Source organism: Aureobasidium melanogenum (genome assembly GCF_000721775.1).
Source record: "Aureobasidium melanogenum CBS 110374 unplaced genomic scaffold scaffold_4, whole genome shotgun sequence".
Lineage (NCBI taxonomy): Eukaryota > Fungi > Ascomycota > Dothideomycetes > Dothideales > Saccotheciaceae > Aureobasidium > Aureobasidium melanogenum.
The window spans coordinates 1,183,456-1,203,878 of NW_024470056.1; the positions used below are offsets into that span (position 1 = coordinate 1,183,456).

A 20,423-nucleotide genomic window follows, 5' to 3' on the forward strand; every position below is an offset into this window, starting at 1 on the left:
AAAGATTCTTCCTGGCCGCGTGTTCAGCAACCACGACCAGTTTTGACTGACCTCCTGCGTTTCGTCCACGATTTTTTCACGCGTTGGACCCTGGACAACCGTTGACGTTCATGCAGCAATCCAAACTTGTGGGGCACACCCTTGTGCCTTTTTGCTTCGGACTGTTTCAACTTCAAACCAAGAAAATCCATCATATACATACTCACAAGGGTTGGCATCTGGCAGACGGTAGATTGTATCTCAAGGTGAGTACACCCGGGTAACCAAGTTAACAAGCAGCGCCTCGCTCTGATCTATATGCAGCACACAGTACATGAATGGAGGTATCTTTTGAGTAAAATCATTCAGATGGCCAGGAGAAAAAAGCATCCAACCAAATACAAAAAGGGCGAGAAAAGCCACCGTCAATATCCCTCCATTCACCATCCTGAAACAGGAACGGGAAACTTGAAATCCTCGTGGAGGCAACGAAAATGAATGTGCCACTACTCCTTTTGCTCATTATTCAATACCATCTCTACAACAATCTGCGTCTTCTCGAGCGCAGGATGTTGCATGACAATCTTGATAGTGCGGCTAGCAGCACCGTAACCAACAACGCCATTGACGATGCCGGTATTGGTACTGCCACCACTCAAGGTGCCGCCACCGCCGTCGTCAAGGCATTTGATGTCCTTTCCCGCGATAATTTGCTTTAGGCGGCCATTCTGTGCGTTCCGCACTTCGACAAACTCATTGTCAAAGAGCACGAGATAAGGGCCGTACAAGGCAGCGCTCTTTGCGTTAGCGACGAAATTCATGACGACCGAGCGACTGATCTCGCCATGTTTGTTAACGTAGACGGCACAGAGGTTGTAGCAGAGTAAGAACTCTTGGTCGGTAAGTCTAAGCATGCCCAGAGTCTCTTGCTTCTCGACGTGGCGTAGGATGTTACCAACCTCTGGAGCCTTCCAGTCTGGCACGCTCCATGGCTGCTTCTTGTCTAGGGTGAGTACCTCGAAGCCCTTGTCCGAACTGATGGCGAGACTGCTGTGGAATAAATTCATGCCGTGGCATTCGGTACCAATATAGAAATCGTCATAATCGCGGAAGAATTCAGTGTTTCCCCGTTTGAAGATGCCGTGTTTTTTCTCGGTTGATTTCTGATAAATGGGTTCCAAGACCTTGAAAGTTGATGAGATACCATCTCTCTTCTTGTAAAAGACCAAAGTTCGATCTTTCATGCGTCCAACGGCGAAGAAGCCCACGTCTCTACTGCCAGAAAGTTTTTGTGGGGCCTTGCGCGAAGATGGAGTTTCGGCCGTGCTGGAAGAGAGAGGCTGGCAAACTGCATCGAGATGGTATGCATAAAGGACTTTGTCAGCAAGAACCAAGAACAAGTTGAATTCTTCAAGCACCGCAACCTGAGTGACTTTGGTGCCTGCAATTGACTGTAGCACAGGTCAGTATGCATATCAGAGGTCATGAGCTTCCATAACACTTACACGAAACCAGCCTCTAGGATTATCCATTTCACAGCAGTAGACGCCGAAGTCTGTACCGACCGCAACCATGTGTTTTGTGTCAGGGTAGGACGTTGTGAAGCTGGTGGCGCAATTGACTCTTGCCCTGCAGATTGGCGCTGGGCGACCGCTAGCCTTGAATCTGTTCTCGACTTCTTTGACAGCACGATCCAAAGGCGTGCCTTTGATTATGACTGGCTTGCCAACCATACTGACGCCATACTGGTCTTTCGTGTTCGCATTCGAGTCGTAGTAGAATGCAGAATCAGCAATCACTCTAAGACGGAAAGGTTCGGCGTTTTGAGCGAAGAGAGCAGCAGCATGTTTGGTTTTGGCCTCAATGATCTTGTTGTACCATTCCGTTCTATTGCCAGCGTTATTGGCGAAAAGCGTATATGGCTCTTTGTTGCCCAAGTGCTTAATTCGGAATGGATACAAAATCTTTTCCGAATCTTTGTTGTCAAGTACGGTAGTGCTGGAAAGCTTCGACGGCGCGGAGGCGACGCTGTTCAAACTTGTCATCGACGAGCCCGTGTTGACTGAAGCCAGAGTGGGGTGAGCTGATTGGGCTGTTGTCATTCGAGTCATCTTACTCAGGTCTGGACTGGATGGCGCTGGTTTCGATGGCAAGGGAGTAACGGATGTGATGCCTTTGACGTACGAAGACCGTACGACTGCATCTTCGTTAATATTCTCCAGAACGAGTAGATCCATTGGAATAGGCAGCCTCGAAACGTCGTACTTCTCTATCTTGTTAGGAGCACCTTTTTGCAGTACTGAAACTGCCTTGGCAAGAACGAGGTAATGATCAAACAGTAGGGCGTGGCATTCGAGCCACGTGAATCGATTGGTGCCCATTCTCTGCAAGTCTCCTTGGTGGATTAGCTCTCGTCCGATCGATGTCAGGTTGAGCTCAACTTCGGAAGCCATTCCAGGTCTCAGCACCAGCTTTTGACTGAGGTCAGACAGATCGACCTTTCTTTGCTGATCAGCGACACGTGAATCACACTCTAGAGTGACAGCTCGAATTTCTTCGATCGCAGTCGCCAGGTTTGTCCTCTCCTCACAATCGTGCTGCATGTTTTTATGAACAGTCGACAAGAGTAGACTGTAACGCTGTAACCTTGTAATAGGCGCCTTGAGGTAGTTGTCCCAGCCAAGCTTGTTCGAGAGTTTGTTCATTCTCGCCGCTTCGACAAAGTTGCGGAAACTAATGTTCCTCTCGAGCTCTTGTCGCATCAAAGAATTGGCACTAGGAAAGCCTGTGGCATATTCAATATAAGCAGTCCTAGCCTTGCGAATCCATTGCCTGAAAATATCGCTAAATCCTTGAACCCAAGGCCCTTGTTCTTGTTGTCGATATTTGAGTTGCGGTAGCAGATGCTCAACGTTAGCTTTCTTGACCAAGTCCAGCTTACTGAACACATCTCGCAAGAATCTTTCCTGACGATTAGGGCTGATGATAGACGGATTGGCAGTGGCAAGTGGATCGCGGTACAACCGAATCATCACATCGAGGCTTTCCATAAAACCCTCTTCAGTCTGCACAATCTCGTGAAGATTATTCTGCAACTCAATCTCTTTCTTATCATGACCATCCACATCCTCTTTTTTGAGCTTATAAAAGGTCGCCCAATCTTCAGAGGCTCGAGTCGAAATGGTTTGGAGGTTGACCTTCTTCAGAGTACGCTGGCAGTGGTGAGAGTAGCAGCGGCCTGGGAGTATGTGGTTATGAACAGTATGCGAGTAACATCCATTTAGAGTCAATTGGAAGATGACGCCACTCATATGTCCTGGGCTGAGCTTGACCCATTCTTCGACTGGAACAAGTGTTTTAGAGGCATACATGTTTTCGACAACACGATTGCTCAAGACTTCAGCGTCAGCAATGTTCATAGTAGGAACTTTGTTAGTAAAGAGCGCAACAAGAGCTTCCTTGACCATAGATTCCTTCAACTCGGTCATCTTCTCAGGATCCGCCACAATGAACAACCACTGGAGAATCGAGCTCAACGCCCAAGGCTCTTCACACTTCTTGAAGTCGGACCCGCCAAGTTTCGCAGGATTGAAACGCTTTGTAGGAAGGCTAGGCAAATCAAGAGCAACAGTGCTTGCGGCAGGCGTGTTGTCAAATGTGTTATAGATGGAAGCTCGGTAACCCTGTCTGAGTCTGCGCTCCTCTGCATCTGTCTTCGACCTTGCAGGCTGGAGCACCTGCGGTGTCTGACTGTGATTCAGCAGAGATGCAGATCGTGGGAAAGTGCCAGCGCCGCTGTCCATCGTGGAGGGTGTATAGCCATCGGGAGTCATACGATACGGGGCCTGAGATAGAGAGTTTGAGCGCTGGTGCAGCAAACTTGTGTTAAGACGAGGAACAGCGTTCTCTGAAACAATTGGTGGAGGAGGCAAGGGCCTATCGTGGTTATGAATCGAATGACCGGGATGGAAGAACATGTCTGGAGGCTCGCCAGGTTGAAGGAGGTTGTCTGTGAGGCTGTACTCGTCGCCCTCATCAAAGCTCTGTCTACGATTGAGTGCATCAGGATCCGTGAATCCTCCCGTGTCACCGGCATCAACCCGAGCGACTGGCGGTCCGTGGAAGCCAAGGCTCATAGCATGATCGTATATGCTATCCGGATTGCTTGAGCCGATAGATCGTCGTAAAGAGTTCGAAGCCGATAAAGAATTGATTCCATTGGTGTCTGGGCCTGCAGCCAGAATACTGGGATCGCCTCCGTAGGACATGTGGGCATCATAACCTCCGCTGAGCGTACTCATATCCATAGGCATCTCAACATCATCAGCTTCGTTGGAAAGATTTGCCAAAGAAGAGCCATAATAGCCGAAAAGAGCACTGCCTCGATTCGCATCTGCTTCTTGAGCCTCTGCCATACGCATTGCCTCTAGCCCAGCCAATGCTTCGGCATCGCTTTCATCGCTGTACTCGTTGATGATGCTTGCAATTGCCATGCTATCTCGAGAAGGCTGAGCGGTAGATATTGCACTGCTTCTTGGTGAGAAAAGAGGTTGTGGAACGTCGGTCGCGGACTGCATTTGTGGACTTTGACGCCTTGCACTTGAAGCGGCACCAGCATTGAGCACAGCACTTTCGACCTGGCTGAACAGATCCTCCTGGGCTTCTTGCTCAGTCGCATAAGAGTCACGAAATCCGGGTTGGTGGAAATAATCACGTTCAACGTCTGGTTCGGGTGGGCCTGGAAGAGGGCGGTTTTGTGGATGGCGTAATGTATTGTTTCTCTGTGGAGCATTAATATGAGCATGAGCTGGCGGCGGAGGTGGTGGACCATTAGGAGAAGCTAGATTGCTTGGAGAGAACTGAGGAGAGACAGCAGAAGTATATGAGCCATAGCCAGAATGGACGGGTGGAGTAGGGAGGTTCAGCTCGTCAGGCGTCAGGGTTGTTGGGGCATAAGGTATGTTTCCATATGGCGCAGGTTGTGCACCGTTTGACGGCGACCAGACATGAGACGGCGGCGGTGGCGGAGGGGGGTAGTATGTGGTATTGTCTTGGAAAGGATCGGGATATGTATAAGGCTGGCCGGGCTCGGGCATAGGAATAGGTTGGGAGAAGCGATGCTGAGTTTGATGGTAACCAGCTGAGTGCGGTGGGGATACGGCAGATGGAGCATATGAATACGGAGCGCGCGGCGATTGCGGTGGAGGTTGAGACGGATAAGCTGCAGGGTTGTAGCCAACATTCGCGTAGGCCTGAGGGTTGTATTCGGCATGGGTGGATTGTGGCTGAGGTTGGTCGCCCTGGGCGTAGTAAGACTGGGACGGATGGACATAGTCGGTGTAATTGGGCTGTTGAACAGGACCGCCAGGAGCTGGATAGGAGCCGTAGCCGGTCAATTCGGGCGTGGACCACGAAGACTGGAGAGCTTGTTGGTGGGCGTCGGGTGTGCCGTTGGTCGGGGCATAGCGCTGGGGTTGCTGACTATGCGACTGACGTCGATTTGGACGGTTATACGACATGGTGCCTCATTTGAACAGCTTCGGTATGCGTCTTCAGTCCATCGGGTATGCGATAGCAAGATCGAGTCGAAGCACGAGCTATTGTTTGCGATCAGCAGCGAGCTTTCCCGCACTGGCTCTGGCTCGCTCTATAGCACGGCTGTGATCGCAATCTGCAGACGAATCGGTTGCCAGCGTGCTGGGTCCGAGATTGGCACAGGCTTGAAGTGCCTGGGAACAAGAATGGCGAGGTCGTTTCTAGGATAAGACGGCGAGCACGAGACGAGACAAAAGACGAAACGAGCACTGGGTTCAGTTAATCAAATGCCCGCGCTGCCACATGCCCGGTGCAGACGGGAGGCCTGTGCTTGCCAAGTCATCATCTCACGCTTTGAAATAAACCCCGTCCGCTCCTGCCTCAGATGTCACTATTTGCCTAATGTTGGTTGTCTCCGACTTGAGGCCTCACTCGTTGTTCGTCGCTTGTTTCCCGTATCATGTAAGCCCGTCTTTCGCGTATCCGCAGCTTGAGCAGTCAATCTCAGCTCATCGCGCAACCGTTAGATAGATGGTCTCGGCGGCAGTACCCCACACCATCATTGACCACCTCAGATCCCGACTTGTCACGCCTGAAATCCCATGCCGAGCCCGCATGGTCCGCTGTTGTCGATCTTCTTGTCATGCCATAGCATCTCTCAGCTACACATCTGGCTATCCCGTACGCTGACTTTGTTAAGGCCTCCTTGCAAGAGTAGAGTGCGGCAACAACATCTCAGATTTGTTATAGTTTTGGCTGCAACAGCATAAAGTCTAACCCCGCCACTGTACCGTAGTGGCTTGTGAGCTTTACCGTGTGTTCGAGTACCAGATGCAGACGATTATCCTCAACTAGATGCCAGTCTCTGCTCATCTAAGATGGCATATGGCCTCAAAGCTGATCTACATTTGTTACATCGATAAGTTGTGCTTGCTGTAGTGCCAGATGGAGTCAATGTTCAACTCCATGCATGACTGATGAGGTTAGCTCGGTCGGCTGTGCTGTGGCTGAGAACCAGATGCGCGGTAGTGACGCGCTCCAATCAGCTGGCCTTAGCTCTCTCAGAGGCAACTCAGGTGAATCATGATTTTATCTTGTGGAATCCCTTCTTCAATGGCTCGCGATACAACAGTCGGCGGTGCAGCGGCGCAGTCATTTCATTGAACACTTCTAGTTCTTGGTTCGCCCCGATCCTTCCGGAAGAAAGTCGCCTTGGCAATTGGCGCAAATGACATAAAGGAAGCTGCAGCCCGCTGTCAGAAGACAGCTCCACCAATCTTTCCACCTAAGGTATTTTTGAGGTTCTGGAAGCACCCAACATGAGTTACGGATATCCTCAACAAGGCTACGGCCAACAGTACCCTCCCCAGGGACAACCTCCATACCAACAACAACCCTACGGTGCACCTCCTGGTCCACCTCCAGGCCATTCACCGTACCCCCCGCAGCACGGTGGCTATGGCGCTCCCCCAGGTCCTCCTATGGGTCACCACCCATCGCAATCCTTTGGAGCCCCTCCTGGTCCCCCGCCAGGACACTATGGAGCCCCTCCAGGCCCTCCTCCTGATCAGTACGGCCAACCTCAATATGGTGCTCCCGCACAGTACGGAAGTGGCCCTCCAGCTCCCCCCTCCATGGGATACGTTCCTGGTCAAGTTGCACCGATGGACATGTCTAGACAAGCCGATGATTTGAGGAAAGCCATGAAGGGATTCGGAACCGACGAGAAAGCTCTTATCGCAATACTCGCACCAATGGATCCTCTCCAGGCTGCCGGCGTCCGCCAAGCATTCAACCAGCGTCATCGTCGCGATCTTCTCAAGGACATTGAGTCCGAGACATCAGGCTACTTCCGCGAAGGTCTCATGGCCATAGTTCGTGGTCCTCTTGAGCAAGACGTTCTAAACGCAAACAAGGCAATCAAGGGAATCGGCACCAAAGAGTCTGTCCTCAATGATGTACTTCTAGGTCGCAGCAACGCCGACATGAATGCCATCAAAGCACATTACCATCATGTGTACAAAAAGTCTCTCGAGTCTGACGTCAAGGGTGACCTATCTCTCAAGACCGAGCGTCTCTTCGACATGGTCTTGGCGGCACGTCGCAACGAAGAGTCATCTCCTGTAATACCTCAGCAAATCGAGGCCGATACCACTGAACTCTATCGTGCTACGGAGGGTAGCAAGATTGGGGCCGACCAAGTGGCTGTCTGCGCTATCATCACCCAGCGTAGCGATGGTCAGCTTCGTGCCATTTCCCAAGCATACCGTCAGAAGTACCACCGCGAACTCGCAGAGGTCTTGAAAAAGAACTTCAGCGGTCACATGGAAGACGCTCTCTTGTACATCCTACTCAATGCCGAAGATCGCGCTAAGCACGATGCTCAACTCCTCGAGGCGGCTATGGCGGGCTTGGGTACCAAAGACGATCTACTTGTGAACAGAATTGTCAGAATTCACTGGGACAAGCATCGCATGTCACAAGCTCGAGGCGCCTACAGACACTTCTACCAGCGCGACTTGGCTGACCGCATTCGCGGAGAAACAAGAGGTGACTACGAGAGGTTAATGGTAGCGATTGTGCAAAGCGCCTAGTTATCTCTACCAAGCTAATTCTTACAGTTGCTGATTGATTCTTGATGATTGGTTTTATGGCGGCTATCGTCTACCACGAAGAGTCGGGTGGTCACGAGTTACGAAATGGCGATGTAGACCTGCAATTATACCTCCTGGGAACTTAGTAGTATTCTTTAATTCGATGAATCGTCTATCAGAGACTCCTTTCCTTATCTAATTAGCATCGTGACTATGGCCCACACATGTTTTTCAAGGTCAAAGCATCGAGACGGATCGGGATTTATGCGTATTGTAGTACTCGCTTCGGCAATCCACCCTCGCAGCCGAGACCGAGGTCCTCTTCAAGAACACCGACATGTATAGACCAGTGCTCTCTGCAACAAAACAAGTGATCGATTCAACAACCAGGCGATTGTCACACCTCGGGTCGATGATTGGTCCTAAAGCGAACAGAACGCGGCAAGACGTGCTACTCTCGGCCGACTTTGACATGAAAGCCCAGAAAACCTGAATTGTGATAGTTATTGAGAATCTGAAAGGCTGTATGAAAGTTGCACTACACTAGATGGTCGAAAACTTGATCACTCACAGCTGTAAGTTTATAAAAGACCTCGCAAAGGCCTGGGATCGACTCTTAGATAGCACTTTCCAAAAGGACTTTCTGTTCCTCTTCAGTAATCCTGATATCCATCTCGTTCTTCAATCCAATATGATAGAGACAAGGAAAAATTCTTTGTACTCGTACGCGGCACCACGCAAGCTGGTAAAGACCAGGAAAGTCGACAAGGAAAAATCCATGCCAATCAACAACGATCACTGGGACGATGTCAACTATGCTCGGCCTTCTTTAGGACCTCAAGTAACAGATGACTTTGGGTCTGATGTCGCATGGGCCACGGCCTGGGACAAGAGAAGGAAAATCCATGTCTGTTGGTTTTCGAGAGTGTTGCGGAAGCTACGACGCAAAAATCAGAACGCGGCTCTGCATTGAATACTGCCACCACCAGCAAACAGCAGTCAACATGAGGTGCAACGTCTAAACGAAGAAGGAAGAAGAACATCGGCGCAAAGAGCGTGGAAGAGGGTCGAATCTTATGCATTATTCCTTGCATTAATATTTATGCTTCACCTCATCTCAAACTCCCGGCTCCCCACAAGGAAACGACGATAACAAGAAACAGCGATATTATCATCCTCCGACAACTTCCTAGGGCTTTGCGACCAGCGCAAGAGCACCAGCGACAGCACTGGCAATCATGATGGCAGCGCGACCGTAGTTGAGCTTGCGCCATCTCAGCTGCAGCTCTCTGAACTCGGTCTCAGCAGCCTTCTGTCTGCTATCCTTGTCGGTTCCATTGGCAACACCGGCCTTGAGAATCTCTGCCAATTTGGTCATTCTCTTGTTCATTGGGACCTGGATTAACAGTGCCCAGGCTGTGGTTGCAATGTTCAAGCCAAAAGCGGCAGCGAGCTTGGGAAACTTGGCCTCGGCAATAAGGTTACCGTCGCGGGCGCGCAGGAATGCAGTGCCAGTGAGGATGAGGTTGGAAAGAGAGCACAGAGCGTTGAGTGGAGGGAAGAAGTGCTCGCTGTTGTGGAGAAGGTAGGCGGTTTGTTGGGCTGTGTAGTGGACTGGCACTCCAACGACGTGGTCGGTCACAGTGGGCATGATCAGAGGCGATTGCAGTACTGAACCACCAAAGTTGACGGCGGCGCCTAGTGTTGCAAAGATCTGTAGAGGTTCGAAGAACCAAGGGTTGCTGATGATGTTCGATGCGAGCGCGGCCATGACTGCTGTGTGTTTCCTGGTTCTGTGGTATCTATCGTCTATAGTCGAGCAAGATTGGTCTGTTTGAGAGAAGGCGAGGTGGTGTTCACTCAATTCTCTGCCTGTGCAAGAGTATATATCTATTTCGGACTTCTACATGGGGCCGATATCTGTAGGAACACGTCCCTGTTGTTGCATGTGAATGCGGAGCGATCATCAACACAGATCTTCAACATGCCTCGTCTACCCTGCATCATGTCACCTGAGTCGAGCATATACAAGTCCTCAACGCCAGTATCGTCCAGCTTGCTAAAATTGCTTCCATGGTCTAGGAGTAATACCTGCTCAGTCAACTCAAGGATCTGGTGATCCTTGCATCTGTGCAACCATGCTGATGCGGGCATGCTTTCGGGACGGAGAAGCTTTGCGGATCTCAAGAAATCTCCGAACCTTTGTCGATCTTTGCACATCTCTCCGACTGCAACTCTTTGAAAGGCTCGAGTCGTTCTCATGATATGGGCTTAAGATGCGTACATGGCAAGCGCGGCACTGAGTACTGGAGAGACACGACTCCAGAGATGCGACCACTGGCATTTCCGCTTGACAGTACAGAAACTTGGATAAAGTTTCCACAGGCGGCATTCCCATCAAGCATCAATTCTTTTATGTCCGAGTCTTTGGGAACACTGCCTCCTTGTTCTCTCTTTTTGTCATTGTGATAACGCTTGACAGACGCCATGTCTGGTTACATTAGGCCCGGGTCTTGTGCGATGACCTACTCACTCTCCCAAGTGGTCAAAGGGTTAGGGTCAAGCACCGCAAGACGAAATCATACCGGGTCCAGACCATCCATCGCCGGCTATGCCTGCTTCAAGAGCCATCATTTTTAGAAATCAGGAAGAGGTAGTGCTTCAATTGTGCTGCCCTACAAGCAGCGCTATAACCGGTATAGCTTGAGTGGACATCATCTGAGACATTTGAGAAGCCTCATCTTCGCTTCATGTTGCTACCACAACGGCTTTCGCCAACGTTTTGAACACCACAGTTCTCCTCAAGATGAGAAAGTTAATCCATCTATATGCATTACTGCGGCCTCACGCCTAGGTGATCAAATCTCCTGATGCGCAACTGAGCTCTGCGTGGAACAGAAGGTTTGTTTCTTCAATGGAGAAATTGCCGAGACCAAGGCTTCCGAATGGAAACCACGTGCTGTATCGCGAACGCTTACACTTTTTCGTAGCTTACATGAGGTCAGAAGCGAAGATGTCTCATTCGACAAGTGCAGCTTTGCTGTCGCATCTGTTCTTGGAGAGCATGTAGGGCTGGTTTGACAAGAGGAGGAAAGAACCGAAGGTGCCGGGCGTTCCTTTCTGATGAAAGCATTGTCCGCCTGGACATCCTCACTCGACCACCAGCCACTGCGATATGATGTTCAACCACATTGCTACAACAACTTTGCCTTGGAAATAGTGTTGAGAGCTAATCTTCTTCTGTATAACATGAGTCTCTGCGACTCTGACATAGATGTTCTCCAGCTTCACCTACATCAAACCAGCTGTTCATGGAGAGAATGCTTGTCCTCGTTTTCCAGGTATGGTTGTTAATACGATCGCTATCTCGTGGCGCTTGTCCGTTCATCAAATGTTAACGGCGAACCACGAAACGTCCATCGTGCCATTGTCAGAGACTGAGATCTCCACCTCCGCCATCCGCATCTAAGACATTCTCCCTTCCTTCCGCTAGGCGCCACAAGTTCCAGTATAGAATCACCTTTCCCAAGATGCCATGGCCAACACCAGGTCTAGATGTAGGTCCAGGCGTCCGAAAGACATGCCTTCCGTAGGTATATATACCTTTTTCACTCCTCTACGCTCGAACATGAATCATCAGTCAAGTTCTATCTACTCATTTCCCATCTTGATCTACACTCTTGACTGGGCATCCATCTTTCTGACCCTTTTCCATCTCCTCACATCGGTTCGTCATGCGTGCCGTTATTGCTCTCGCGGCATGCATTGCCTTTGCCAATGCCCAGACCTTCGATATGGACATGATTTTGGCTGCAGAGCCTGTCCCTACCCCGGCTATTCCTGTCGTCTACGTCACAGGTGACAATCCCACCACGACAGCATCTGCTACAACAGTTTCATATCTCGAGAACCAAGCTGTAGCGTCGGTTTCTTCTGAGATTGTCGCTGCAGCAAGCAGTACTGCTCTTGACAAACGTGCCGCTTCTACCTGCGTGCCTCAACCTACTGGAATCTCTTACAACTCGAGTCCGGACACTGCTTCTGCCTTCTTGGCCGATGGATACTACTCGAGTGTCGCATCTGCCGCACCTACTCCTGCTGGTTACATCAACACTTTCACCAATCTTCAGGCTTCAAACAACGCTTACGGGTATGCCGTTGCCCCTCTATATATCTCAACTATGTACTTCTTGCTAACTGGTAAACAGATATATGGGCTACCAGCTGCTGAAAACGTACGATACTCAGCTGTGCTCTCAGAAGTGTGACAAAATCAATGGATGCCTTTCGTTCAACATATACTACGAACGTGATCCTTCTGGTGTGTATGAGAATTACTTCAAGCGTGACACATACTGACATCGTCTAAAGTCGACCCTAATGACGCCTCCTGTGAATCGCCGAGCTCAGTGGTTCAGATCAAGTGCGTTTTCTGGGGAAGCCCTGTGCTTAAGTCCAATGCCCTCAACGCTGGACAATGGCGCAGCAAATTCCAGGTCGTTATTGCCGGATCCAATGGCTACGTAAACAAGACCATCAGTCCTGCTGCTGGTTATGATGAGCCTGTAGATCTTGGCGATGCTACCATCAATGCTCCTCTGGACTGCTCTGGACACGACACTTTCATGCAGTCCAAGTTCTTTACCTCTGGCCCCTTTGATGCCAATCTGTGTGCTTCCGCCTGCTCGGCTCAGAGTGTTTACAATCTGGCCCATTCTCCTGCTGATGGCCAACCCAAAACTTGCCAATTCTTCACTACCTTCCTCCTCTACAGGAATGGCGTCGCTCTTGGACAAACTTGCTCGCTCTACACCATGGCGTGGAATACAACATACAACACAAACAAAGGATACTATTATGGCAACGATCACTACACAGTCGGCTACAGCTACGCATTCTCAAATTCGACTAGCCAGGGCGCCGCTTATGCTGCTTGTGGCTCTTCCAGCTCATCCTTGGTCGCCTCAAGCACTACTATGCCAGCTTCTTCTACTACCATGACCACTTCTACCGCGACGCCGACTTCTCCCCTTCCCGATACATCTTGCAGCAACGCTGGCCTTCAATTCGCTTATTACCCTGGCCTCGCCAGCACACAATGGGACTATCACTCCGCCAACTACGGTCTCGATGCTGAAAACTACAAGACTGTGACCCCCAACTACACTGGTGTGACAAATGCCATTGGTGGCTTCGCGTGGAACACCTACCACCAATCCTCTACCATTTACGGCAGCTCGCGTCCGTTCGACCACGAAAAGATGGTTCTCAACCACCGAGGCTATTTCTTCGCACCCACCTCTGGCGACTATACATTCAGCATCCCTACTGTCGACGATGCTGCATTCTTCTGGCTGGGCGATGTTGCATATTCTGGATTCAACGAGTTTAACTATCTGCTTCTCGACAACCAAGCCGATGGCACTCAGAATGCCACCGTTACTCTTACGGCGGGCAGTTACTATCCCATCCGTCTGATATATGGAAACGTTGGTGGTGGCCCTGGTAGTCTGTACTTCCAGATTACGCAAGGCAGCAAAGTAGCAGTGGATTGGTCGTCGACTGTTTCGCCTTACTTTGTGCAGTACTCTTGTGATGGAACTACTGCTCCTGCCTACCCTGCCTTTGGACAGGAGATCTAGTAGCGGTAAGACTTTGCATGAATGAGATCTAAAAACGTTTTTTCTCTGTATATATTACACCTTTGTCTCTTTTTTTTTTTTTTTTTTCCACTCATTGTACATTCCCAGTCCTGTCAACAGCGATGAAATCCTCAGATCATTACGTCTTCAGATGTTTCAAGCTTGGAGTCCCAACATGGAAATGGCGATATTCTGTCCCGACTCCAACAGGTCATTGTAACAGGATGAAAACTTGGGTAGCAGCTATTGAAAGGTGGGAACGGAGTAAAGACGGAAATAAATGAGGCTCAGCCAAGCGAACGTGACCCCAGATTGATGACGCTGGAAGCTTCGGCTGGCTGTGCAAGCGCCAGTGACCTACTCGCCGCCTCTTTCTTTCTTTCTTCAACAGTGGATAAATAACCTGAGAACCTCTTGTTCCGCACATACACCTCACCTCGACCAACGCGACACTATACCCAGCGATGGCATCAACTACCAAGTATCAGGCAGCGCCGACGCGCGACTCGTTCGAGGAGCAGAGCTACAGCCAGCCCCCTCCGTCTTACCAGGCAGAAGCCTCTGCCATTCCTGGAATCCCCAGAGACGAAGACGACAATGTACCCGATGATTTCAAGGTATGCCGTGTTGCTACTCATTCATAGGAAATCTTCTTACTAAAAGACTACAGTTCGGTGGCTCCGTCTCCGAAGCAACTCTCGACATCCGCATGCAATTCGTCCGTAAGGTCTACTCGATCCTGACCGTCCAACTTCTTGCGACCGCCGCTCTTTCTTCTGTCTCATTCTTCAGCCCCGGCTACAAATCATGGATTCAGACCAACCAGTGGATGATGTGGGTCTCACTGTTTGGTGCCATCGGATTCATGCTCTTGACCTTCTGGAAGCGCAAGTCTTATCCCACCAACCTACTCTTCCTTGCTGGTTTCACTGCAATGGAGGCGTACTCGATCAGTGTTGTCACATCCTTCTTTGAGAGCAAGATTGTGCTTGAGGCTCTAATCTTCACCCTCGGTATCTTTGTCGCACTCACCCTCTTCGCCTGCCAGACCAAGTACGACTTTACCAGCTGGATTCCTTATCTTGCCGGTGCACTCTGGGTTGTCATCATCTTTGGTTTCATGGCAGCCTTCTTCCCTCACACCAGCACCATCGAGTTGGGATACGGCATTGTTTGTGCACTCATCTTCAGTGGCTACATCCTGGTTGACACACAGCTAATCATGAGACACTACCATGTTGAGGAGGAGATTGCAGCTTCCATCTCGCTCTATTTGGATATCATCAACCTGTTCCTGGCCATTCTCAGAATCCTGAACAGCCAGCAGAACAACTAGAGTTGAGCCGACCACTGTATCGCTAACGAACAAATTGACATGCCTTATTAATTCATGAATGCGGCGGAGTTTTGGATAGTGGGGTTGGGTTGGGTTGGTTATGGATGGGATTTTCTTAGCCTTGCAGTCACAAATAACAAAGACACAAGTTTCATGTTGCACCGCTGAGTCAAGAGTATCATGTTGGTCGCCAATTCGGACCTTCTCTTGCAGGAGATGTCTCAGACTTTGTCCGTTCGTCTCGGTCGCGCGTGAACCAATGAGAAGGTGGGATTGGTGGACTCGGTGGAGATGGTCAGCGTGGGTTGCATCATGGCGCAAGGGCAGTGTGGATAGTGGATAGGGGTCGCCAAGGGTCTGGGGTCCGTCCGACGGCGTTGCAATCGACTTTTTGATCGTTTCAGCGGCTGCGTTTTGATACGCGTGTCTTCAGCCATTCACTGCCACGCGATTTTTTGTCTGTGTCTTTGGGGAGGTGCTGCTTCTTGTTTGGATTCATTGCCAGCTTCCATCTCAAGTCCGAACTGGCTTTTCTCGTGTCCGGTTTTTTTGTCCTTGAGCTTGACGCCCGCTTCTCCAGCTTTGAGTCCCGTCGGCTAGACCGTTGAAAGACAACAACTGGCTGAAGACGCTTGACTGCCCAATACGTCCTCACTCTCGCTCCAGCCCTGTCAATGCTGCTTGTTTGAATCGCTGCATTCCACTGTCCATTCTTGCCAATGGCTTCGGTCGCTTCCAATCCCGCTTCCGCGGATGCTCAATCGTTCCCGCAACACCTCAACACCAGATCGCAGACCAAGAAGAGGTCAAAGAGGAAGCATGAAAGTCTCTCGAGCTCGCTGTGCGCTACTCTCGTTGAGCACCAACTAGGTACATCAATGTTTCTAGGCTCTAAAGCTCTAAGACGACGACAGCAATGCTGACCTATCCCAGGCCTGTCCATCAACGTACTCATGCTTCTCGTCTTGACACACGTCTGCTTCCCTAGCCTCCGCTCTTCGACAATTCAATACTTCACCCTGTCTTACTATGACGCTCAAACCGGCCTCTACAACCCAGGATGGCAGGACTTGAAGTTCGTCTCGCTGTGCATCATAGTCTTTACCGGCCTTCGCGCTGCCGCCATGGACTATGCTCTTGTCCCAATGGCCAGAAGATGCGGGATTCACAAGAAGAAGGCCACCATTCGCTTCGCCGAGCAAGCATGGCTGGTCCTGTACTATGCCGCATTCTGGTTTCTCGGCACAGTGCGTACCGCCCCGAACCCACAGTGTCGTGTGTTGCGAGAGCTAATGTACCAAACAGTATCTCGTTTACGAATCTCCATACTTCAACAACCTGCCCGCAATGTGGTCCGCCTTCCCCACACGCTCCATGACCGGCCTCTTCAAACTCTATTATCTGGCTCAATTCGGTTTCTGGTTGCAGCAAATCATGGTTATCAACATTGAGGAGCGCAGAAAGGACCATTGGCAAATGTTCACTCACCACATCATTACATGCCTGCTCTTGATCGGCAGCTACGGCTACTACCAGACAAAGGTCGGCAATGTCATCTTGTGCCTGATGGACGTAGTCGATTTGGTCTTCCCTGTAAGTTCACATATGCCGGACTGGTGTTGTCGAGTGCTGACCATTGTTTGTGCAGATTGCGAAGTTGCTCAAGTACATGGGCATGCAGACCGCGTGCGACATTGCTTTTGGCGTTTTCATGCTTTCGTGGTTCGTCGCCAGACACGTCTTTTACCTCGCTGTTTGTTGGTCCATCTACGCCGATGTCCCTGTCGAGATGCCTTACGGCTGCTACAACGCCGTCACTGGTGCCAAAACTTCCGAGGATGGCGGCAACGAGGTCCTCTCGAATGTGCTGCACGCTTATACTAGCGGCAATGGCGATGTTTGCTTCAACGAAAAGATCCACTACGGCTTCCTGGGTCTGCTGCTCGCTCTCCAGGTCATCACAATCATCTGGTTCGGCATGATCTGCCGCGTCGCATACCGTGTGATTTGTGGTAAGGGAGCTGATGATACTCGTTCTGATGACGAAGAAGAAGAGGAAGAGGAGGAAGATACCCTGGATACTGTGAGAGATTTCTCAACAAAGGAGCCTGAACTGCGATTGGCACCTCAGGAGGAAGAAGTTGGTGTCGAGAGTCTACGCTTCACACGCCGACCCAGTCCAGCGGCCAAGCGAACCTCTGAGAAGAGTCGTGCCAGTGGTATCAGCATCCCTGGCAACCACAAGGATCTGCTAGGTCGTATTGGCTGTGATAAGCCAGCTGGCGGGTCATGAGAACTCTTCCGCCTGGTCATGTTCCTGTTTTTGCATTGCTCAATTTTTCATGTCTGGATTTTTCTTTGGAGTCCTTCTTATCATGGTTATGTTTCTCTCTCCCCGCCTCTCGAAGACGGATTTCATTTTTTCCTTCATGACGTCGATGCATCATGATCTTTACTTAGACGGTCAGTCGCCTGCCGCAGAAGAGGAAAGAGATATAGAAGGTGTTTTATGAAAAGTAAAAAGAAAAAAGTAAAGCGTTTTCTTTTTCCGGAAATCATGATGAGAGATGAGATGAATGGAAACACTAGAATCCATATTTTTACGAAAGAATGACAAAAAATTACATTCTACTTTGTCAATTGCTGGAGAATGGATTGGACAACATTTTTTTTTTAGCAAGCGAGCACTGCGAATTCGATAACGAGTTGAGAAGGAGCGATCGCGCATGAAACAATGACGACTAGGTCCTTCTATTCTTGCTTCAAAGCTACAGTGGCAACAACTCTGGAAAGCTGTATCCCTTTTTCCAAACCACCACGCAGCGGAAATGATGCCCTGGGCATCAACTCTCCACAAAACCCTCTCTTGATCAGATCAATCAGCATCCCAAACTTACAATATATCCTCCCACCCCGGAGCAGTGCCATTCATGAGCAAATGCATCTGCCTAGCCAAAGCCAGATACCCCTCAGCCTCTTCCTGGTCATCTTCATCACTGCAGACACGAGACAAGTAATATAATGCTGTTGTCACTGTTGAGCCAGGTATTCCGTAAGCACCTCTGAGCTGAAGTTTGGGGTCTTGCTCCCAAGTCTTGTCGACCCAGAAACCTCTTTCGCGAAGGTATGCAATCGCATGTTTGCGGGTTTTGGCTTTGTCATTAAGGGAGATATTGATGCACATAAGTGCGGCTTGGAGGTCTTGCATGCCTATGCGAGGCAGGTCTGCGAATAAACGCTTTGAATAGATAGTTTCGAGTTTCTTGACAAGTCTTCCGACTTTGGATATAGTCTTGCCTTCGTCGACATTTTTCAGAGCAGCTTTCTGCTGAACTTCTGCGAATAGCTTTACCCAGTCTGCTTTGCACTGGACTTCGGCAGTGCATAAAGGGCATTTGCAGTCAAAGTCCCAGCCTTCACGCAGCTTGAAGCGATGCTCTGGCTCATCGGTGGTGGCTGGCCAGTAGGACGTTGTGAGCTCTGTTCCTGCGGGCATGTCGTTGATGGCACGGATGAAGATCATGTCGTTGATGAAGCTTCTGAAGGTGTTTTCGACGCAAGAGTGGTTCATGTAGGATGCTTGAATGTAGAGGCAATGTGCATGCTTGGTCGAAGGACTGACTTCATAGCTGAAACTGTTGTGGTCGATGATATCTTTGACTTGAAAGACATCGATGATTGCTTGACCGTCGACGACAAGTAGACGTTTCGGAGGCTTGTATGGTGGGCTTGCATGCAAGGCAAGCAATCTCTGAGCTTGTGACGGATTGGCAAAGATCTTTTGTACAATATCGATCCAAAGTTGTGCTCCTTGATCACGGCTTGAATAGGCATTCTTGTTCGAGATCCCCACTGGTTGTGCATATCCGAAAGCCTTCTCGCAAAGAATAAGATCACCGCGCTTGACGTCTTTCTTGAGGAACAACCCACGTCCGCGACCAGGTGATGTTCGTATCTCTGTCAAGTTGACGAAACTGGCGTGATCGAGGATCATTTGTTCTTTGTGCATAGCAGCAATGTCGTAGTATCCATGTCTCTCCTCACGAAGTCTGGCTGCAATATCCTCGCTCAAGGTACGTGCTCGATTGTTCTCTGGGAGAAGCTTCAAAAGGCGTTTGAGCAGACTGTGGGCCTGAGGGAAGTTGTGCTTCTGGCAAGCAGCATAGACGGCCTGACACAAGAACTTACGACCACCGTTCTTGATATCTTCGTCCTTGAGATGATGAAGCGAGGTCTGAGCATCCGAGAAGGATAGATCGTAATGGCCAGCACGCATGGCAGCAATGGATCGTTTGTAATGGAGTGCTCCTGACACATCAGAAGACTGCTGACTTTCAGATGCACGCTTTATGGCGTTGGAGTAGTAGACGATGGCTTTGGTGTATTCGTCTCTTTTCATCGCTTCCTTTGCCTGTTCTTTCCAATCCCAGATAGATCTGGAAGGGGAATTGGAATAACTTGAGAACGCTTTGGGCATCAACTCATGACCTTGTGGAAGAAGCATGATATCAGAAGGATGGATAACTCTGATTTTTGGTCCATACTTGCCCATCTCCAGACGAGGCGCTTTGATAGCCAGAACAATACCAGATGCGAGTATATCCACCACTGGTATAGTGATGGAGAAGTAAACTTCGACATGCATGGCTCTGCCTGCATCATCCTCGACAACATTCAGAACGGGAAGCAGCGGTCCTGCATGGCGAGGCCGACAAATGGTACGCACGATGATGGCAGATCTAGAGGCCTTGCTCCCCATACGAAGGTTGCTCAGCCGGAGGATTTTCAGATCTGCGAGTGGTTTCGTGCAAGGTGGGTCGCGGTGCTGGCTACGGCTCAACAGGGCCCATGTTGTTGTCCTGTCGGTGGCCTAGATGGCATTAATAACTAGTATAAACCCTCACTGAAGTAGAGACTTACCTTGTCATGATGCTTTTGAAGCACAGCTTCCCTGCTGTCCCTTCGAGGAGGCATTGCTGCGAGTCTGGATGGATTAGCGAAACTGCAGATGCAAATTGGAATAGAAGTTGTGACTCCAGTACTACGTGTTGATCGTTTCTAACTCCTTTTGTGTTGTACATTTTGCTGCAATCTCAGCATACTCTCACATCACCAAGTGTTGATGCGTTGTCAGTCTTGTCCAGCCTCACAGATAACGAAGCTTTCAGAAGCCCATGTCAAAGAAACACCAACACTTTGATCAACGGATTCTTTCGTGGCATGTTTCACATTATAGAGACGAGTGTACTATCGTGCAGAATCAGCGTACAAGGACGTATATTTGTTCTATAACTTCATCCACCGAGATGGAAATAAGAGGCAAGCAAAAGAAGAAAA

At 49.9% G+C, this 20,423-nt stretch overlaps 7 protein-coding genes across 7 annotated transcripts; 4 read left to right on the forward strand and 3 right to left on the reverse strand.

Moving 5' to 3' along the window:
• Nucleotides 1-485: 485 nt before the first annotated feature.
• Nucleotides 486-4,472, reverse strand: M437DRAFT_73413 (uncharacterized protein; the record flags this gene model as incomplete). Its single annotated transcript, XM_041026022.1, has 2 exons — nt 486-1,430; nt 1,485-4,472. The coding sequence occupies 2 exons, from the start codon at nt 4,470-4,472 to the stop codon at nt 486-488; spliced, it is 3,933 nt and encodes a 1,310-aa protein (XP_040882520.1).
• Nucleotides 4,473-6,833: 2,361 nt separating this feature from the next.
• On the forward strand, nt 6,834-8,108 carry M437DRAFT_42804 (Annexin; the record flags this gene model as incomplete). Its single annotated transcript, XM_041020636.1, has 1 exon — nt 6,834-8,108. One exon carries the CDS (start codon nt 6,834-6,836, stop codon nt 8,106-8,108), a length of 1,275 nt encoding a protein of 424 aa, XP_040882521.1.
• A 1,189-nt stretch (nt 8,109-9,297) lies between these two features.
• On the reverse strand, nt 9,298-10,597 carry M437DRAFT_64098 (uncharacterized protein; the record flags this gene model as incomplete). Its single annotated transcript, XM_041024356.1, has 3 exons — nt 9,298-9,980; nt 10,016-10,336; nt 10,393-10,597. 3 exons carry the CDS (start codon nt 10,595-10,597, stop codon nt 9,298-9,300), a joined length of 1,209 nt encoding a protein of 402 aa, XP_040882522.1.
• A 1,245-nt stretch (nt 10,598-11,842) lies between these two features.
• Nucleotides 11,843-13,750, forward strand: M437DRAFT_73415 (uncharacterized protein; the record flags this gene model as incomplete). Its single annotated transcript, XM_041026023.1, has 3 exons — nt 11,843-12,258; nt 12,317-12,429; nt 12,480-13,750. 3 exons carry the CDS (start codon nt 11,843-11,845, stop codon nt 13,748-13,750), a joined length of 1,800 nt encoding a protein of 599 aa, XP_040882523.1.
• Nucleotides 13,751-14,214: 464 nt separating this feature from the next.
• Nucleotides 14,215-15,086, forward strand: M437DRAFT_64100 (Bax inhibitor family protein; the record flags this gene model as incomplete). Its single annotated transcript, XM_041024357.1, has 2 exons — nt 14,215-14,367; nt 14,421-15,086. 2 exons carry the CDS (start codon nt 14,215-14,217, stop codon nt 15,084-15,086), a joined length of 819 nt encoding a protein of 272 aa, XP_040882524.1.
• A 719-nt stretch (nt 15,087-15,805) lies between these two features.
• On the forward strand, nt 15,806-17,379 carry M437DRAFT_42316 (sphingosine N-acyltransferase lac1; the record flags this gene model as incomplete). Its single annotated transcript, XM_041020544.1, has 4 exons — nt 15,806-15,956; nt 16,020-16,333; nt 16,392-16,679; nt 16,735-17,379. The coding sequence occupies 4 exons, from the start codon at nt 15,806-15,808 to the stop codon at nt 17,377-17,379; spliced, it is 1,398 nt and encodes a 465-aa protein (XP_040882525.1).
• Nucleotides 17,380-17,929: 550 nt separating this feature from the next.
• M437DRAFT_64102 (uncharacterized protein) lies at nt 17,930-20,060 on the reverse strand (the record flags this gene model as incomplete). Its single annotated transcript, XM_041024358.1, has 3 exons — nt 17,930-17,951; nt 17,984-19,956; nt 20,007-20,060. 3 exons carry the CDS (start codon nt 20,058-20,060, stop codon nt 17,930-17,932), a joined length of 2,049 nt encoding a protein of 682 aa, XP_040882526.1.
• Nucleotides 20,061-20,423: the final 363 nt, after the last annotated feature.